Source organism: Poromitra crassiceps (genome assembly GCF_964638095.1).
Source record: "Poromitra crassiceps genome assembly, chromosome: 22".
Lineage (NCBI taxonomy): Eukaryota > Metazoa > Chordata > Actinopteri > Beryciformes > Melamphaidae > Poromitra > Poromitra crassiceps.
Genome location: NC_139647.1, coordinates 24,920,657 through 24,940,709, shown reverse-complemented (window position 1 = coordinate 24,940,709; position 20,053 = coordinate 24,920,657). Strand labels below are relative to the sequence as shown.

General features: G+C 43.0%; 1 protein-coding gene across 1 annotated transcript; it reads right to left on the bottom strand.

Moving 5' to 3' along the window:
* Nucleotides 1–9,776: 9,776 nt before the first annotated feature.
* On the bottom strand, nucleotides 9,777–20,053 carry LOC310796288 (mitochondrial ribosome-associated GTPase 1-like; the record flags this gene model as incomplete). The annotated part of the gene is made up of 12 exons (XM_083658450.1): nucleotides 9,777–9,897; nucleotides 11,602–11,773; nucleotides 13,067–13,179; nucleotides 13,270–13,351; nucleotides 13,937–14,033; nucleotides 14,189–14,250; nucleotides 14,347–14,437; nucleotides 16,349–16,405; nucleotides 16,511–16,597; nucleotides 17,638–17,745; nucleotides 17,904–17,986; nucleotides 19,951–20,053. 11 exons carry the CDS (start codon nucleotides 20,051–20,053, stop codon nucleotides 11,676–11,678), a joined length of 981 nt encoding a protein of 326 aa, XP_083514576.1. The 3' UTR covers nucleotides 9,777–9,897; nucleotides 11,602–11,675.

The window sequence follows — 20,053 nt, the reverse complement described above, 5'->3', positions numbered from 1 at the left end:
AAGAGATAAAGATTTATTTGATGAAGTTGTGGGTGAAGTTTAGTGCAGTTTACTTCTTCCAATTTTAAATTTTAAAAATTATATTCAAGGTGGAAAAAGAATCCTCGACAGGGACCGCCTGTAACGTTAGCCTGCAGCTAGCTGGCTGGCTAACAAGTCATGACAATTAGTCAATCACATAAACAAATAGGATTAAAACGTGCCAGGCGATGGTTTTGGATACAGGAGACAAACGGCAGCAGAAAAGCATTCTGGCTAGTTAAAGCCCCCCTCCTGCCACACACACCTGCGAAAAAAAGGACCCATTTGAAAATGTTTTTTTTTCTCGCTCAAATATCGGGTCAATAACGGGTACAGACAGACCGGCTGAGTCTGGAAACATAATGTTGATGCTAGGTTAAGCTACTCGGTGGCCCCACGTGTTGTTTTGTTGTTATGTGTCCTAAAGGCAACATTTCACCGTCCGGCGATAACGTGTTTGTGAAAAGTGTGCGCGCGCGCGTGTGTGTGTGTGTGTGTGTTGTGGCTCTCGCAACACACTGCTCGCATTCCTGTGCTTTTTGGTGTTGAAATAAGTGTGTTGTGATGCTGTCTTTAGTAGCCACAGCCACTAGCCACCGCCTTCAGAGAGACTTTACAGCGGGGAGAAGGGTTGAGGAAGCTCACTTGCGCTTGCCATGATGATGTCTGTGTCTGGCTGCACTGCAGGCGTTCTCATACACTAGCGTTAAACGTTAAATGCAACAAAAAGGGGGGGGGGGGTCCGCGGACCATGGACGTTCCGAACCGTGGGGGCTGATCTACCGTCTGAGTAAAAGGTCGGGTTGGGTCAGGTAGTCCAAGTGTGGGGGTGCTTTGCAAAGCCATTTTTAACTTTTCAAATGAGGCCTCTGCCTCAGGTGTCCATGTCACCTTACTACCTGGCTGCAGTCAGTCCTAGTCCGTGTACGATGGCACTCAACGGAGCTTCCAAACAAGAGAGTAGTCAATAATGAAAGTCCTACAGTAGGATGTCATACCTATGTCACCTGTTTTACTGTCACTGGTTTTGGTATGGCCTGTATGGCTTCTTTTCGCTTTGGCGATAAAGATTTGCCATTTTGAGTGATCACATGTCCTAGAAACACAACCTCTGTCTGACAGAAGTGCAGTTTGGAAGCACTAGCTTTGTGGCCACAGTCATAGAGATGTCACATTCATTTCAACGTGTCTGTCTTGCGTTGCTCCTCGGTCGGTGCTGCGATCATGATGTCATCGACGTATTGGAGGAGGACGCTGCCCTGTGTCAATTCCAGCTCCTCCAAATCCTTTTACAGGCCCAATTGGCTGTGTCTGCGGGTGGGAAGCTGGATTAGGTGTATGTGTCCTGGTCGCTGCACTAGCGCCTCCTCTGGTCGGTCGGGGCGGAAGGGAACTGGTGGGAATGGCGTGATCCTACGTCTTGCCGGTGATGCTCCCCGCTGTCGGGTGAAAAGAAGCGGCTGGCAACTGTGCATGTGTCGCAGGAAGCACGGTGCTACTCTACGGCTCTCCCCAGATCGGCAGAGGGGGCAGCAGCAGGGGGAAATTGGCCAAGTACAGTTTGGGAGAAAATGGGGGGAAATCGGCGGGGTCGGGAAAATACACTGAAGAGGATTCCAGCTTCCTGTGTTTTCCAAGCCTGGAAGAGTTATGGAAATTGTCCATTTCCACAAACCTTTGGAAATGAACATAGCTGTGAATTTTTTTTTTATAAGCTTTGCTCATATTAGATCTATTTGGACACTGTTTGAAAGAGAAATAATCTTTATTCTTATATCTTTATTCCAGATGCGGAGGCTGAGGAAGTTGTGACCTGTGGTGACCAACTGGATAACGTGCCCCGTCCTCAACCTGAAGCTCGACCATCACCTAAACGCCAAGCAACAGAACGACTTGAACGGACCATTGCCCCTGCTCCAGCTGTGAGAAAAAGTGCACGCCTAAGAATGAAAGATGAAAAAAGGAAACGCGTGGAAGAAACTGACTCTCCGGCTCCCAACCAAGAAGAAGTCACTCAATTGGCATTTCTTGCTCTCTTCGGCTTAATGCCAAAGAGAGCAAGAAATGCCAGTTCAGTTGACATGATGGACAACAGGGTTGCGAGTGACCATACTTATTGCCGCTGCAACACGAGGACAACACGAGGACAATGAAGATGCTTCTCCGGACCTTGTGGTTCAGACTGGGACTTCAGCGGCCAGTGGACAGGAGGCAGGTCTGCCTGAACCAGTGACAATTCCTGGAAAGAGGATTCAGTTTTAAAATCCAGTTTGAAACCAGTGACAATTCCTGGTAAGAGGATTCAGTTTTAAAATCCAGTTTGAAACCAGTGACAATTCCTGGAAAGAGGGTTCAGTTTTAAAATCCAGTTTGAAACCAGTGACAATTCCTGGAAAGAGGATTCAGTTTTAAAATCCAGTTTGAAACCAGTGACAATTCCTGGTAAGAGGATTCAGTTTTAAAATCCAGTTTGAAACCAGTGACAATTCCTGGAAAGAGGGTTCAGTTTTAAAATCCAGTTTGAAACCAGTGACAATTCCTGGTAAGAGGATTCAGTTTTAAAATCCAGTTTGAAACCAGTGACAATTCCTGGAAAGAGGGTTCAGTTTTAAAATCCAGGTTGAAACCAGTGACAATTCCTGGTAAGAGGATTCAGTTTTAAAATCCAGTTTGAAACCAGTGACAATTCCTGGAAAGAGGGTTCAGTTTTAAAATCCAGGTTGAAACCAGTGACAATTCCTGGAAAGAGGGTTCAGTTTTAAAATCCAGGTTGAAACCAGTGACAATTCCTGGAAAGAGGGTTCCCAAAGGGCCGAGAACGAAACAACCATCCAGAACCAACCAGCCTTCCCAGGATGAGGACAAGGATATGATGCAGTGTATTGCCTTTGCAACAGCAGATCAGTATCATTTGCCAACGCTTTGCCATGACTTGATCAACCGTGGTTTCCATGAAGTGGATTTACCTAGAGGTGCCTCAAATGCGCTGGTGATATTGACAGAGATGGCAGTGAAACCAGACGACGATGCCCTCATGTTCTTCTTCAGGGAAGAAGTGCTCTTTGCACTGAGACACTGTATAAACCTGAGGTCGGACCTGCTCATCATCACACCTGATTTCTACTGGGACCGAGAAAACCTGGAAAAGCTTTATGACAAGACCTGCCAGTTCCTCAGCATCAACCGCAGAGTCAATGTTATGAACGAGAAGCTGGAACATTGCACACAGTTGACAGACCTCACGAGGAGCCACCTGAGTGAGAAGCACAGCTTGAGGTTAGAGTGGATGATGGTCATCCTTATCACCATTGAGGTTATGTTTGAACTTGGAAGAAGGATCTTCTAAACAAACCATCCACAACAGAGAAATGACTAGAAGCTGACTGTACACAAAGCTCAGTCATGTGATGTCTTCTGGAAGCATATGAGAACTTCCTACTGTTCATCTTGTGTATACCTTTCCACAACATGCGCTATATATATATATATGCGTGTGTGTGTGTGTATATATGTGTATGTATGTATATATATATGTGTATGTGTATATATGTGTGTGTGTATATATATAGATAGTTGGTGGTCAAATTTTATTTGGCATTATTAGTAAATGAAAAAAACATTGAGCGTGATAACGCGTGAGGATATTTTGCACAGATAACAGATGTGCCTTGAGAGTTTGTCTTGCCCTTTGGTGTGCCTCGGGTGCAAAAATTGAAAACCACTGGCCGAGCCTATTCTCTAAAATAGGAAGTGCACAGTAAGAGTAATACAATTCACTTTTGATCAACGCCACTGCGATTGTGAGATCCAAACACAATTTGAAAAGATTTGTTTATAGTAGGCTATAGACAATAGGGTGCACAAGATTGTGGTGGTTTAAGGAACGAGAGAGGGACGGATCATGAGCGACCAAATAACCAATTCATGAGTAGTTCCGAATAACTGAATGGAGGACTATAGTAGATAATGCTGACTTATTAGAGACCATACTAGGAGATAATATATTAATCGGTCATTATCATTGGTTCATAATAGGCTAATAGGCAGACTGACCACTTTCTTCATGACTAGGGACTCGAGACTCGAGGTTGTTTGGCAGACACACCGCTATTTTCTGGTCATTTGAAGGTGAGAGAAACAAACAAATTCAAAATGTTTGCTGACCTGCACTAATCTACTATGTTAAAATATCTGAAAGTCACAAACTTTTTTGGTGAGGGCAACATGTATTATAGGCTATCTAAGTAAAAAAAAAAAAACTGGTCTGTGGACTTAACGTAGGCTAATAATATAAAACTGTGTTAGATACAGATATTGGAAATGTGTTGCAGCATCACCCTCACTAGTAGTGAGGAGAAACTAACTATAAAGGAAGTAGTGTGATACTGGAGCCTATGCTTGACAGGTGGACAGTGCTAATCACTTGTAGTACTCTACATTAACGAATAAAACAAAGTAAGGGCCAGAAAACCGCTGCTGCACTGCTCTCTATGGGTTGAAAGAACACTTGCGTTGAGTTTTCTGTGGGATTTAGTGTTGATGTACTTTTTATTCGTCACAGTCTATTAGGTCCAATACCACTCTTTTTAACACTTTTTTCTACAATAGGGAAAATATGGCAGCAATACAGTACATGCTTGGACCTCTAAATGAGGAAATGTCATTAACAATACATGATCTGTGTCCTGTTTCAGTTAGTGTTACTTTCCAACACATGCCACACCTTCTGGTATTTTATATATACAGTATGTACCGGTGTATATATATATATATACATACATACAATTTATCATTTTGCTAAATGTCAAGGTATGAAGGGCATTTTCCATTTGATAATTACATTTTATTTTTATTTTGCTTTGTGTAAAAATGTCAATGCAATTTTTGATCTATTTAGATCAGTTTAATGAATTGTAGTGACATGTGTTTCCATTTGCTGTATTTATGTGTTCAAGCAATTCCTTTTGTGTGACAAAGTATTATTACTTTTATTATTATGTGCAAATGTCTTTGTTGTTGTTGTTTCTTTATTAAAAGAGAAAAAAGGAGATTCTGTATGTATGCTCATTTTTGTCAAATCCAGTTTGCCCAAATGCCACGGTGCTCTGAAACCGGCGCTGCACGCACCTTCACTAACATTCTAGGGCTTAAGATATCCAAGTGAGAATGATTCAATGAGGCCATTTACACCTGGCATTAACATGCGTTTTTGGTGATCAGATTGCAATCAGATTGTATTTTATCACTTGAAAGTACAGGTGTGTGAACACCCCCAAAACGCATTGAAGAAGGATTGCAATGCCAGGTGTAAATGGCCTCTATGGGTACCCATGAGTCTCCCCTTTACAGAAATGCCCACTTTATGCTAATTCCACGCACACAGTAGCCTAGAAATGTAGCGGTACCGCCTTCTAGAGATGACAGAGACTTGAAGGACATGGAGGAGGTGACACGGAGCAGCGACAGTGATACAGAACAGGTCCAGATGACAGAGACTTGGAGGACTTGGAGGAGGTGACACGGAGCAGTGACGGTGATGGAGAACGGGTCCAGACACGCAGCCGGCTTACCCCACAGATAAGAGTAATTTTGGTGAAAATGGTTCAGGTTATATATAGACCAGTGGTGCTCAAATGGGGGTCCGGGGACACCCAGGGGTCCTTGAGGGGGTTTCAGGGGGTCCCCATCCAAAAGGAGGGGTCATTTATTTGATCTATAATTCCATTAATAAGTAACACAATGACTATTTTGGTCATGGGTTTTATACACTTTCTGGACCATGGGTGAAAATCCTATCAAATGGGGGTCAGTGGTCTAATTTGCGTCAGTTTAGGGGTCCTTCATATGAAAAAAATTGAGAACTACTGATATAGACTAACTACGGGGCCTTGCAAACCTAGTGGTCGGCAATTACTATACATTCTTAAGCATGTATTGTTGTAACAAGTCAAACAAAATACATTTTTCACAAATCTCTTGACCAGGGTGGGAGAATCTCTTGACCAGGGTGGGAGCTGCAGGCCACGGCCTCCGTTGCCCCTCCCTCTGGCCGTGGTGCCCTGAGATCCTTCAGGCCACCTTGGCAGTGCCCTGCTACCAGCCTGCTGCTCAAAGAGATCAACACTGACCTCTCTGCTCTAGACACTGAGGGCGTCTATGAAGCACAGCTACTATAGACCTTTCATAATGCAGCCTTTGATGCTATACATACATGTGTGTGAATCAGATGCAGACTGACACACTTACTCAAGTTGCATTATACTATATATATATTTCACTCATTTTTTATATATATATATATATATATATATATATATATATATATATATATATATATATATATATATATATATATATATATATATATATATATATATAAAAATGAGTGAAATAGTTTCTGTATGAATGAAGTCTAAATCCCTGCTTTATCTTTTCTGTTCCATTGGATTTTATCCCATACCAATAAACCAGTCTTATGAGCAAGTGGTTTGTCTTGGCTCAGAGTGCCCTCTAGTGGCAAAGGGCTTTCCAGACATCCAGCAGTTCAAAGTCCTCATCAGGTTCAGTTTGGATGTTAAGTAAAATTTTTTTTTTACCATTGTCACATTTCAATTTAAACAGCTATGTTTATTATTTTAATTCTCAATTTCTCGCTTAGGGGGCGTGCTCTGTAGGGCGTGCTCCACAATCCCACCTTATCACTAGCTATTTACTGTAGCCTACATTTCAAACTCTTATCAAATCCAAATCAATCTTAGTTTAGCTAGCTGCTAAATCAAAAGACGTGAGTGTACTACTAGGCTACTGGATGTGGAACAGTCTCCTGCCTCAGATGATATGCCTCATCCTCTGAGCTCTCTAAGTCTTCATCTTTCAAACAAGGGCCGGTGAATCCAGATGTGGGCTACAATATTTATACTGTAAAATGTATATTTTATTTATTATTATTATTATGATTATATATTTATACTGATCTGAAAACTGGATTGGGGGAAAAAATATTTACTTTTTCTCTTTTCTCAGGTGCTCATAAGCTAGACAAAACAAAGCCCTATTAAACTCACAAACACCTTAATTAAATCATTATCAGACTGACTAGGTTAAATTTCCCGCCCCAATAAAAAGGTGATAGTGAACCGGCACAGGAGGGATTGGCCTGTGTTGTTATGCGTCTTCTCAAATATTATCCAGCTCCAGCCGGGACCAGTACAGAGCACGCCCATAAGCGAATCCTTCTCTATCCAAAGAGCACCTCAAACAAACAGTAGTCCAAAGCGCTCCTTCCCAAACAAGAAAATGTCATAAATAAATAAAATATGGCATGTTTTACATATTCTCACAAAGCGATCTAGATGGATAAATAGCACTACAGGTGAGAGGAAAATGTAGCCTAAGTATGTTTGATTGGGTGAGGTGCTCCTTTTTTTAAGATGAAACACAGCTTTTACATTTCTATATGGTATATCATAATTATTACATCTTTATTATAACACTATTTTATTATCGTGTTGTTACTAAGCTGTAATGTAACGTGCTACCAGTAGTTCCTTGACAGCCTATTTGTATACTGCTTGTGTTTTTGCCAATGCCATACAGGCACAACATGTAATGCTGACAGTTAATAAATGTGAAGGAAACGCTGGGGGAAAACAGAAGGATACTGCCTCCACAGAGAAACCAGTGACACACAGAGATTTCAGAATCACTTTAACAACAGCGCTCTCCTTAAACACTGATGAGAATAGTTCACTGTGAAATCAAATCATGAAAACCTGGCTCACTCATTGGTCTCAGAACTTTAGAGACTTTTCTTTATTGGTCATGGGCTGACTAGTACTGTATGAGTATGATGGGAGCTTATGATGGGGCTGATAAGGCTGCTATCCGCAACAAAAACATGGACTGTGCAATAGCAAGACGATGCAGCTCTGCAGCCACACTCAAATTTTGGGGTATTGAAAAAAATGTCCCCCTCACAGAGAGGGGGAGACATTGTCAACAAAGTGCTTAGGAGAGAGAGAGGCTTACTGGATATTCACCCTGAACACTGTTGAGCCAATGGGACTGAATGAGCCTCTCATGTTATTTCTAATCTCATTTTGAGGAATGTATGTTGGTGTTTTATTACATCAAGACCATGTCATTTACATGGTCTGTTACTACTTGTTGAGTATTATATATTACTGTGGACGCCGGAGTACTGCTTTAACACAGCACCTCTCCCTCGATCTTTTTTCTATTTTTTCTACGGGTGCTGTCATGTTCTTGGCTTATTGATTGATCACCTCCCTCCCTATATATATGGCTCTGCACCTCCCACTCCCTTGTAACCACTGAGAAACCATTGTCTCTAGACTGGAGCAGAGCTGGTCCTCTGCTGACGTCACTCTCTCTCTCTAGAGGACACTAGACTGGAGAGAGTGGCATCAGCGGAGGACCAAAATACGTGACTCATTAGCCAAAGAACAGCCTGGAAGGGGTCTCGCGCTACTTTTGAATGCTAAAATAAAGCTGATAATGTACAATTTGATAAAAAATAAGAAAATTCAAAGTACAACACAAACTGTCCATTTTGCTTCAACTCGACAACGCTGCTTAATCCAGGATCTTACTTCCTGGAACTCTTGAGAGTAAAAGAACTGGTCCATTGGAGTGAATGGAGATGTCGTGACTCTTCTATATACACGACTCTGGAGTGGAGGCTTTTTAAATTGTTGGAAGATTTGCTTGTTAGCTACTGTTTGACTTTGAAGAAGACGCAGTGTGCGTCGAAACATCTTTGCACCTTATAAAATGTATTTGAAGTGATTTTGTGTGCTGCAGTCCTCCCTTTGGGTTCAGTCTTTATTGAAGTGGCCCATTGAACTGTTCCATCTATTTAAGGCTATTTACTACTATGAATACAGGAGGCACAAAGAATTGTCTGGCATCATTTGTTACATTGAGCTACAGATAATTTCAGTTATATTCCAGAGAAATACAGGATATGTACTGCCAGTGTGATATAAAGACACACACAAAAATAACAAGTTGCCATGCACGTTTTCTTTATTGCAGTAACTTTAGAAAGTTTTCCATTGCAATGCTTAAGATAGAACTGACCAGTCCAATTGAATCACAATTTATCAAGTTTCTGTGTTGACTTTGAATTAAAAAAATTGTGAATGCAGACATCAATTGATGATCAGATGTTCTTGGCACACACAAATGACTTCTGCCCTGCGCATTCGGCGTCATTCGTATTAATACGTCAATGGCAGTGAACCGCTGGATTTTTTTTGACGTATATATACGTCAGTGGCAGTCAACGTGTTAATAACTCGTACAACCTCAGATCCAACAGTTGGTTACATTTTAAAATGCCACCTGTGCAGACTGAGGCTGGGAAAATGAGTGACACCTCTGTGGTGGGTCTTATTACCAACCATGATGAATCGGGCTACCGCAGAGAAGTAGAGGAGCTGGTGAGATGGTGTAAGAACAACAACCTGATACTTAACATCTCAAAAAAAAAAAAAAAAAGTGTGTGTGTGTGTGTGTGTGTGTGTGTGTGTGTGTGTGTGTGTGTGTGTGTGTGAGTGTGTGTGAGTGTGTGTGTGAGTGTGTGTGTGTGCACTGTGCGGCAGTCTGTATTTTAGCCAGGGGAGGAATCAGATTTGAACATGCATACTAGAGATGCATCTTAACGTCCGGCCACACTACACACCTCGTCCTCCCACACCAGGTAAATGACTTCACCGTCAGCATCCCACCACGGGGAGTCAAACTCCACAAAGATTTTGTTATTCGTTCCAAAACCAATTCTCTGGATGGAGTGCAGCTTGTGTAGCGGGAGAGGCGGACGGAACAGGGTGGAATGGTGCTTCTTTAGGTATCCTGAGCAAACAGAAGAGAACAGAACAGATAGAACAGAACATTAGAGAACAGAACTAGTTTCTACTCACGGTCCAGGGACGACCAGGGGTCCTTTAGTCAAGTTTAAATGTTAAACTTCACCATTGTATATAGATCTATAAGGATGTATAAGGATGCATATTTTGATCATAGTTTCACTGAAAAATCTGGACAAAATTGCATGTGATAAAACTATTCTCAGATTTGTGTTTGAGTTCGACAAACTCTCATCAGATGGGGGTCCACGGCCTAGGCAGGGCATTCACGACAACTACTGCATTTTAGTAGTGGACTACTCCCAAAAGGTAGTTGACTAGTCACGCCAGATATCTCTTTTTCCCCCCACCCAATGAAAACGATCAATTCTCATCATGGTCTCAAAAACAGCCAAAGGGTTAACTAATGTAGGCGGGACAAACCTATAGAAGGGTATGTGAAATAGCAGAGTCCTGATTGGCTCTATAGAAGGGTATGTGAAATAGCAGAGTCCTGATTGGCTCTATAGAAGGGTATGTGAAATAGCAGAGTCCTGATTGGCTCTATAGAAGGGTATGTGAAATAGCACAGTCCTGATTGGCTCTATAGAAGGGTATGTGAAGTAGCAGAGTCCTGATTGGCTCTATAGAAGGGTATGTGAAATAGCAGAGTCCTGATTGGCTCTATAGAAGGGTATGTGAAATAGCAGAGTCCTGATTGGCTCTATAGAAGGGTATGTGATATAGCAGAGTCCTGGTTGGCTCTGAGAGGCCGCTTACAAATGAGCCGCTAAACCCAAGCGACTTGTCTAAAGATACCAACTGTTTGACTGCAGTAACAACATACTGTAGAGGGCAGTCTTTCCCTCTCTAAATACCTTCAATTTGGTGGTTTCTTTAACATGGCATAACATAAGAAAATGATTGTTCAATTAAATCTATGTTCAATTTATTTATTTATATTGTTTATTCCTAAAACCACAGATGAACGATTAGTTGACTATGATGCAGTGTTGACTAGTGGTTTTGAAAGTCGACTAGTCTGTGAAACCCCTAAAATGGCCCAAATGTACTAAATTCATATGAGAAATGTTGAGATAGGTACAGCCTGAGCGGTGGTGTAGTGATCCCTGGAGAAGTGGGTAGACTGTAGTTTACGCAACCTTCCCCCCCCCCGACCGCTTTTTGAGATAGTTAGTATACATAGTCTACAAATTGACTTAGAGGTTCAGACAGTGAATTATTACTAGCTATGATCGGTCGGCCAGGGGGGTTTTCCAACCTTTTATGTATCTTTGGCAATAAATTAAATACACGGGTGATCGGATGTTCTATTTTCAAAAAGTCAAATTGACTCTTTGTAATCCACTTGTGCTCCAAGGCAGTTTAGAATGTCATCTCTCTGTTCCTTGTATTTCTCCACAGGATTTTGCTCTAACAATTTATAAAAGGTGGTGTTACTTAACTGTCTTAGGGCTTCAGTGACATAGTCTTTGGTGTTTTGTATCACCACGGCACCACCCTTGTCGGCTGGTTTTATAATGATTTTAGGATTATTGTGTAATTCCTTTAGAGCTTTTCTTTCTAGGACAGTGATGGTGGTTAAACCATCTTTTGCTTTAACCAACACTTCAAAGACTGCCACACAAAGTGGGATAGAGTCAGACTACATTCCCCTCCATGTTTGTAGCAGACGGTGTTTGGATCGTACCTGTAAGTGCTTCCAGGTTTAGGGGAAAATGGTCAAAATATCCGAATGGTCTTTGGTCCTCTTAGTCTGAGAGTTCAGTCCAGCAGAACTTGTCCCAGCTCTCCTTTCCTGAAGGCTCTTATGAAGTGGTAAGCTGCTGCTGTGTAGTTTGGGACCGTGATGGTGATGTTGCCTGAGGGAGAAAAGGACCAGTGATCCAGTGATCTGAGTGATCCAGTGATCTGAGAGGCCATTTACACCTGGCGCTAACATGCGTTTTCTGTGATCAGATTGCAATCAGATTGTGTTTTATCACTTGAAATGCCAGGTGTAAACACCCCCAAAACACATTGAAGAAGGAAACGGCCAAACCACCTCCGGAGGTGGTCAGGGATGCATTGTGTACAGATTGAACACAAGTGTAAATGCAATGTGTCCTCTCAATCTGGATACAGCAACTTTATGCGGATTGAGAGGACAACCATTTCTGCCATCAGATTGCAATCAGATTGCAATCTGATGGCAGAAAACGCATGTTAACGCTAGGTGTAAATGGAATCAGGTTAATGTGGTCAAGCACTATCTGATTGCAATCTGATGGCAGAAAACGCATGTTAACGCCAGGTGTAAATGGCCTCTGAGTGATCCACTGATCTCATTGCCAAGCTGAAGTCCAAGTGCGTAATACTGTATGTTGTTTTACACTCATCTTGTGAAGGTAAACAACATGCTTCAGGGGCTTAGCCCTTGTTCACACAGGATGCCAAACATAGCAGAGGTGAAGCTTGAGACAGGCACAAGCTGAACTGACTCCTCACCATTCACACAAGAAGCCTTCTCTTTTCCTCTCAGCGCCTCCTCGGCGCGCCTTGAACCCGCCCACAACTCCCATTGACTTCATGCCTGGCAGCTTCAAGCTTCACGCGTCAGGCTGGGAAAATCCTGAATGATCGCTTGAGCAAGGCTTCAGCGTGGCTTCAGCGGTGCTTCAGCGTGACACGCGCGCGGGTGGTGTGAACGGCCTCGCCTGTTAACAAGGACGCCTAAATGAAAACTTGTGGGTTCAGCGTAGGTTGAGCATTGCTTCGTGCATAGTGTGAACGCGGGCTAACCCTAAGCCTAACCTAATGTAAACAGCATGCTTCAGAGGCAACGACAGTCTTGTGAGGAGCTACAAACTGCATGAGAGTATCACCCAGTTCAACATGCAACATGCACTGCTTCAACTGGTTTGTCTATGGTAATATTGCAAAAATTGTCCGATTTGCTCCCTATCATTTTAGAATAGTGTTATTTTTGTTTGAAGAGCCTCCAGTTTGGAGGACACATGAGTTATTTAATGTAAATGGCTCTAGGCAGGGCTCTTTAAATCAATTAGACTGATGGATATCCAGCTACTTAGGTTGTATGTAGCACGATTATCTGATTATCTGATCATTATAATCTGATATTATTGTGATTATCTGTCGGAGTAGGGCTTTCTTACCCACTCCAGTTATGGCTTTGACCCTTTGAGTCTTTCCTAGTTTGACAGCGATGCATTTGAGGACGTGCTGGATGTCATCACTAGGCTCCTCCAACTCATACTTCTCAACGTAACTGCAAAGGCACAACAACACACAGAGCAAAATGAATGCAGAGATCCTATAAAAGCCCAGTCAACCATAATGTAGGGGAGAGAAGTCACACCTGAACTTCTCCAGCCTGTTCAGAGAATAGAGCAAGTAGTCAGCCATGATGTCTTCCCCCACTAAATGGTCCAGTATAGTTCCTAGGAAGAGACAGAGACGGGCAACTTTGTACAAGATTTCTTGAGTGCATTATTAAAAAGAAAAAGAAAAAGAAAAAAAATCACTCCAATAGGTTGAGGCCACGTCTCGTCATAGACAGTCCGCATGTCTGGGAACGCCCACAAAATGTTAAACGGCTGGCGCGCGAGTGGGGTAAAACCGTCCATATATCTCATGGGCTGACTCACCAAAAGACGGTGCTGCGGCTCTAAACTACAGGTTTGGGGGTTCTAGAGCAGAACACAAGACATCTGCTCAGATGTGCGTTTACTGCGGTGGTTAAATCCCCGATCGTGTCTGCCTGGGCTGGGCTATCAGCTAAATTCTAACTTTGCTGAATGGATAGAACGGGGGAATTTACCCCACCCGGACCCCGCCCCCAGGCTAACCCAGCGTCTATTGTGGGCGTTCCTAGAGCCTGTATGGGCGTTCCCAGACAGGCGGACTGTCTCTATTATGTGACAGAAAGGAGATTGAATGTAGTTAGTTTCCAGCAGGTGTTGCTGAAGGATTCTCTTTCCCTTTTGCTGCAAAACAATACATTCAAATGATGCATTTCTGCTCACCACATAAAGCTAGCTTCATGCCAGTTTCAATGCTCCTGATCTTAGGAGGCAGGACACCTGGTGTGTCCAACAGGTGGATGATGGGTCTTTCACACACCTGAGGACAAGCATCAAAAACATCAGAAAGTGCGTATGCACATAAACAACACCCCCATAAACACACAAATACACAACGCCCCCATAAACACACAAATACACAACGCCCCCATAAACACACAAATACACAGAGCCAAAAATGAATTGTACACCCACCAGAATTTTGGTCAGGACTGCTTTGGTTATACCTGGCTCTCCCCCCACCCTAGAAGCACGGCCTGAAATCAGTTTATGAACCGTTTACTGATTAGAGAGGGAATGAATAATCCACATGTATCATATGAAATCAATCAATACGCAACCATTTTGCATACCTTTTTTAAAATTTGTTCTTCTTAATGAGTTGATCAGAGACGACTTCCCCACGTTTGGCACACCGATCACCATCACGCAATAATTTGTATTCTGAAAGTTACATTAATACATAACATAATTTACCCTCAATTATCCTCTAAATCTGTAACCAAACTGAAAACACATTTCTACAGAATGACAGAAATGTATCAGAAACGTCAAAGTGAAAATAAATGATTCCATAAGTCTTCACCTTCATTGAGTCAACACCTTCTGAACAGTCTTTATTCGTTTTGCACTAGTGGACGTTGCAAAGAGCAAAGAGCTCAGGCTCCAGTTAACTGTTCAAGTTAGTCGGGAACCATGATGAGTGAAGTAGAAAAACCACCGTGCGGTTGTATGCCTCCGCCAACAAGTCAAGTCACAGTGCAGTCTTCTACATCCACGTCTGTCCAGACTCACACACCTCTCTGCTATGTGGGGGAGGAGGTCTACATCCACGTCTGTCCAGACTCACACACCTCTCTGCTATGTGGGGGAGGAGGTCTACATCCACGTCTGTCCAGACTCACACACCTCTCTGCTATGTGGGGGAGGAGGTCTACATCCACGTCTGTCCAGACTCACACACCTCTCTGCTATGTGGGGGAGGAGGTCTACATCCACGTCTGTCCAGACTCACACACCTCTCTGCTATGTGGGGGAGGAGGTCTACATCCACGTCTGTCCAGACTCACACACCTCTCTGCTATGTGGAGGAGGAGGTCTACATCCACGTCTGTCCAGACTCACACACCTCTCTGCTATGTGGGGGAGGAGGTCTACATCCACGTCTGTCCAGACTCACACACCTCTCTGCTATGTGGGGGAGGAGGTCTACATCCACGTCTGTCCAGACTCACACACCTCTCTGCTATGTGGAGGAGGAGGTCTACATCCACGTCTGTCCAGACTCACACACCTCTCTGCTATGTGGGGGAGGAGGTCTACATCCACATCTGTCCAGACTCACACACCTCTCTGCTATGTGGGGGAGGAGGTCTACATCCACGTCTGTCCAGACTCACACACCTCTCTGCTATGTGGGGGAGGAGGACGTCTTGAACCAAATGTTCTCACAAGAGCTCAGACTTGGCAAGTGTTGGTTCGTCCACGTCCACGACAAACCAACACCTGTGTAGCTGATAAGACCCTTTCATGCACAACAGCATAAGTGTCTCATAACCCAGCTGGAACATTCCTTCTACCCTTCTATGCCACTAGATACATGTAGATACATGTAGATATTACATGTAATGTAGATACATTGTAGAACATCAAAACACAACAAAACAAAACAAGAAAACTGCATAAGATACACAATAATCCAAGAACAAACAAGACTATTGGACAAACAACCAAACAAAAACAATGCATTCAGCTCCTATCCTGATAAGCCTAATGACACTGGGGTAAAAAGTTCTTAAAGTCAAACTCTGTATGTGGTTGCCATATTTTGGGGATGTCTAAGAATCTGCCTTTGCTCTTGTAGTAAATGTTATCCAACGTATGGTAGCTTGAGAGTTCATTCCACCAGTGAACTACAGCTGGGGGATTGGATGCTTTCCAATTTAAAGCTATGCATTTCCTAGCTGCCAACAGGGCAAGATCTATGTATTTACTTTGAATGCATTGTTTTTGTTTGGTTGTTTGTCCAATAGTCTTGTTTGTTCTTGGATTATTGTGTATCTTATGCAGTTTTCTTGTTTTGTTTTGTTGTGTTTTGATGTTCTTTGTGGGGGATATGGGATATGATAGTCCATGTATGTCATGTAAATACCTCATGTTCTTTCTTAAAGATTAAAAAAAAAAAAAAAAAAAAAACACGACTAGTCGACTACTAAGCACAGTGTCGACTAGTGGTTTTACTAGTCGACTAGTCTGTGAATGCCCTAGTAGATACATGTAGATAATACATGTAGATACATGTAGATACATGTAAGGCACAAATGATAAATGATAAAATTATCTGACGCAGCTCACCTCATCTCTATTAAAGCGTGGTTTGCTCTCAATCAGCTGTTTCACCATGGGCACCAACTACAACAGACACAACAGGCAGAATGTGCAGGTTAAAGTTCATAATTGTATTTCATCTCATCTGAGGACTCATTTCTGAGAAATCTCAAATGCCTAGTCTCTCACCTGTTTGACTTTATCGTCTCTCTGCTTGAGGCAGTCTGTGAAGAGAACGTTTCTTGCCCCATTTTTTTCCAGTTGCTTCAGGATTCCCTGCAGGGAAATTGTGAGATATTGTTGTCAGTAATTACAAAACGCTGTCATATTTGCTACTAACAGGTCACTACAGTATGCAGTAAGTAGCAGAGTAAAGGCTTTACAACACAGAGTCCGTATTTTTTGTCCGAAATGGTCGCACATTTAAAAAATAAATACGACCTCATGTTGTGTCACTCGCCTTTACACACTGACTCCAAACCCTTCGTCCGTCATTAAAGCTTTTGGAACAGGTTAGATTTTCTGTGTTTTTTCGTATCAGTCAAAAGCCTTTTGCGAGCTGTTTGACCCGTCTGTGTGTCTGTGTTTGGGGGACAGAGACAGAGGAGCGGCCGAGCGGGACTCCGGTCTGAGCGGAGAGGTAGCGGCTCACTCCACCTCACTGGCCCCTCTCTGCGCCCTCTCCCCGGAGAGCTCCACCTCACTGGCCCCTCTCTGCTCCCTCTCCCCGGAGAGCTCCACCTCACTGGCCCCTCTCTGCTCCCTCTCCCTGGGGAGCTCCACCTCACTGGCCCCTCTCTGCGCCCTCTCCCCGGGGAGCTCCACCTCACTGGCCCCTCTCTGCTCCCTCTCCCCGGAGAGCTCCACCTCACTGGCCCCTCTCTGCTCCCTCTCCCCGGAGAGCTCCACCTCACTGGCCCCTCTCTGCTCCCTCTCCAAGGGGAGCGGCGCTGCAGCACTCGACCACAGCGCACCACAGCCGGCTTGGCAAGGTGTCCAGTATGATACGCTTCCCCGACCTGCTGCCATCTGTCTTCTCCAGTCCACATCACCGCTGGTGCGGATCAGCCGCTGCTGCCTGTCAGTCATGTTGTAATGTGGATACAGGAGAGGACGAATATTTGTCTCGTATTGCGAATAGAACGAAGAACATAATAATAACAACGCGTGGGACTCGGTGTGCAAAGTTTCTGTGCGTGATGATTTTCTTTTTGGATGACGGATTAAAAAAACGCATATGAAAAAAAAACAGTGTGCAAACTCCTTACGCTACAACAAAACTGACTTGCTAGAGACTACTTGCAGGCGTACAGTACCTGCTTGTTTGACAGATCAGCCAGGTCCATTTTGTTGAGAATGAGCAGGTGCGGTCTGACATCTAGACTCTCCTGAAACAGAGGGTTCCTCCCAGAGAAGGGGATGTGCTCATGTTTAAGAAAAATGAAAAATCAAGTTTGACTTGATAGCTTCTGCAGATCTGACATTGTGCTGAACTGCTGTGTTTATTTGCCCAACATGCTAAACTGGATTAGCGTAAATCCGTAATAGAAAGAAATGAGGCATTTCTCCTGCTTAACCCTACAGCATTGAAAAAGGATATTCTGGCATCATGAATTTCTATGATACAGTCCACATCCTTCAGGCCGGCTCTCATCTGCTTCAGTCCTGCAAACAGTGATGATATATTACGTATATGTATGTATGCAAAGTCACAGCTTGGTTTGGTTTTCGTCATTGTCTTTCTCTTTGTATGAACAACATCAATAAACCAATAATAAAAAAATATCAGCTCAGAAAGGTCTCAAAGTGGCAAATAGCAGTTTCAGGGTTCAGTAATAAGTAAAGTGAAAAATGCTACATTTTCAAAGCTTTATGGTAAATGGTCTGCATTTATATAGCGCTTTTATCCAAAGTGCTTTACAGTCAGTAGTTACATTCACCCATTCATACACCGATGGCGGCAGGCTACCACGCAGGGTGCTGGCACACCAACGGGAGCAATTTGGGGTTCAGTGTCTTGCCCAGGGACACTTCGACATGCAGACTGGAGGAGCCGGGAATCGAACCACCGACCTCTTTTATCCAAAGCAATTAGTGGACGACCCGCTCTACCTCCTGAGCTACAGCCGCCCCGTTATGATGCATGTGTGTCACCAGTTTTGTTTTATGCAGCTGGAGTTTGGGGAAGTAAGGAATTTTCCAAGGTGAATGCCATCCAAAACCGTGCAATCCGATGTTTTCTGGGCATACATAAATTTACACCTGTGTTGGCTTTTCAAGGGGATATGGGTTGGGAGCCTTGTTTGATCAAACAAAAAGGTGAAATGTTGAGATTGTGGAACAGTCTATCTAATATGCCAGAGAGTAGAGTAGCAAAACAGGTGTTTAACTGGGATAAAGCACATAACTATCCATGGTGTAATGATATGAATGCTGTGTTCAGGGAAGCTGACCAGCAATTTATTTTCAGAAACAGTTTATGTTGTAGTGTTCGCTATATTAAACATAGGCTATTTCTTGACTATAAAGAAAAATGGGCTAATGACATCTGGCTCAAACCAAAACTCAGAACATATGTTCAGATTAAAAATGTGTTTACTCCAGAACCCTATGTTACTTTACCCCTGGATAGATCCAGAAGATCTTTATGTGCCCACTGCCCAGTTGAGAACGGGTACCCTCCCTTTGGCTATTGAGGTTGGCAGGTTCAATTCTATTGCTGAGGAGAGACTTTGTACTGTATGTGAATTAGGTGTTGTGGAAGATGAATTTCATTTTTTGTTTCATTGTACGCTATATGAGGAACCAAGATGGTCTCTATTTCAGTTAATGCAAAATAAGAAACCTGAACTATTTTGGTCAGGAGATGATGCTAAGTTGGAATGGCTATTCAGAGATGAAGTCTTCAGTTTGGCCAGGTTTATTAGGAGTGCTTGGAAACTCAGAATGGAGAAGTTGTTCATCTGAATATACAACTCTGTCTTGTCTTGTTTATGTTTGAGCTTTTTGTAGCTTGTTTGTATTGTTGAACTTGAATGATTTGTGTCTTGTAAGCCCAGACGGGTTGGGCACCATGAATATGGTGCATGACACAGAAATAAAAATGTATATATCTATCTATCTATCAGATTATTCGGTTTCACTGGAATTCTGTTGCAAGGGAACAGTTTGGACCCTTGTTTATTTCCACTCAGCTAATGGTATTGTATTAGGCTAATACTATTAGCACACACTGCAACAGGAAGTACACTTTGGTACATGTATTATTAATGCTGTCAAATTGTCTTATTGTGTGTGTGTGTTGGGGGTGGAGTGTAACTTTGAATGATAGCTAATGTCCAATTTATCCATTTATCTAACCCATTTGGGAAGTGTCATTTTAACTGGTAACTCCGTTACAGTTAAATAACAGCTAAAAAAAATGAACTGATACGGTTAATGACGTTGTTGGGAATTTGACACAACTTCGTCTCCATTAGCCTAATACAGTTAAAGCTATCATATCCGGGTAGCATACAGGCACTAGTCAGTTTCACATATTCTGTAGTCTCGCTGGCCAGCATTCTGTGGATAAGACTGAACAATCAACATTGAAACAAGGCGACCTTTAACGTGAAACATGAGCTCACCTTTAGCCATGTGTCCGGGGAACCAGTGGGCAACTTCGCGTTCAGCAAAGTCGAAAACTGGTCGAAACCTCCCGACATTGCAGAGTGCGTGGTACAGCTTCAT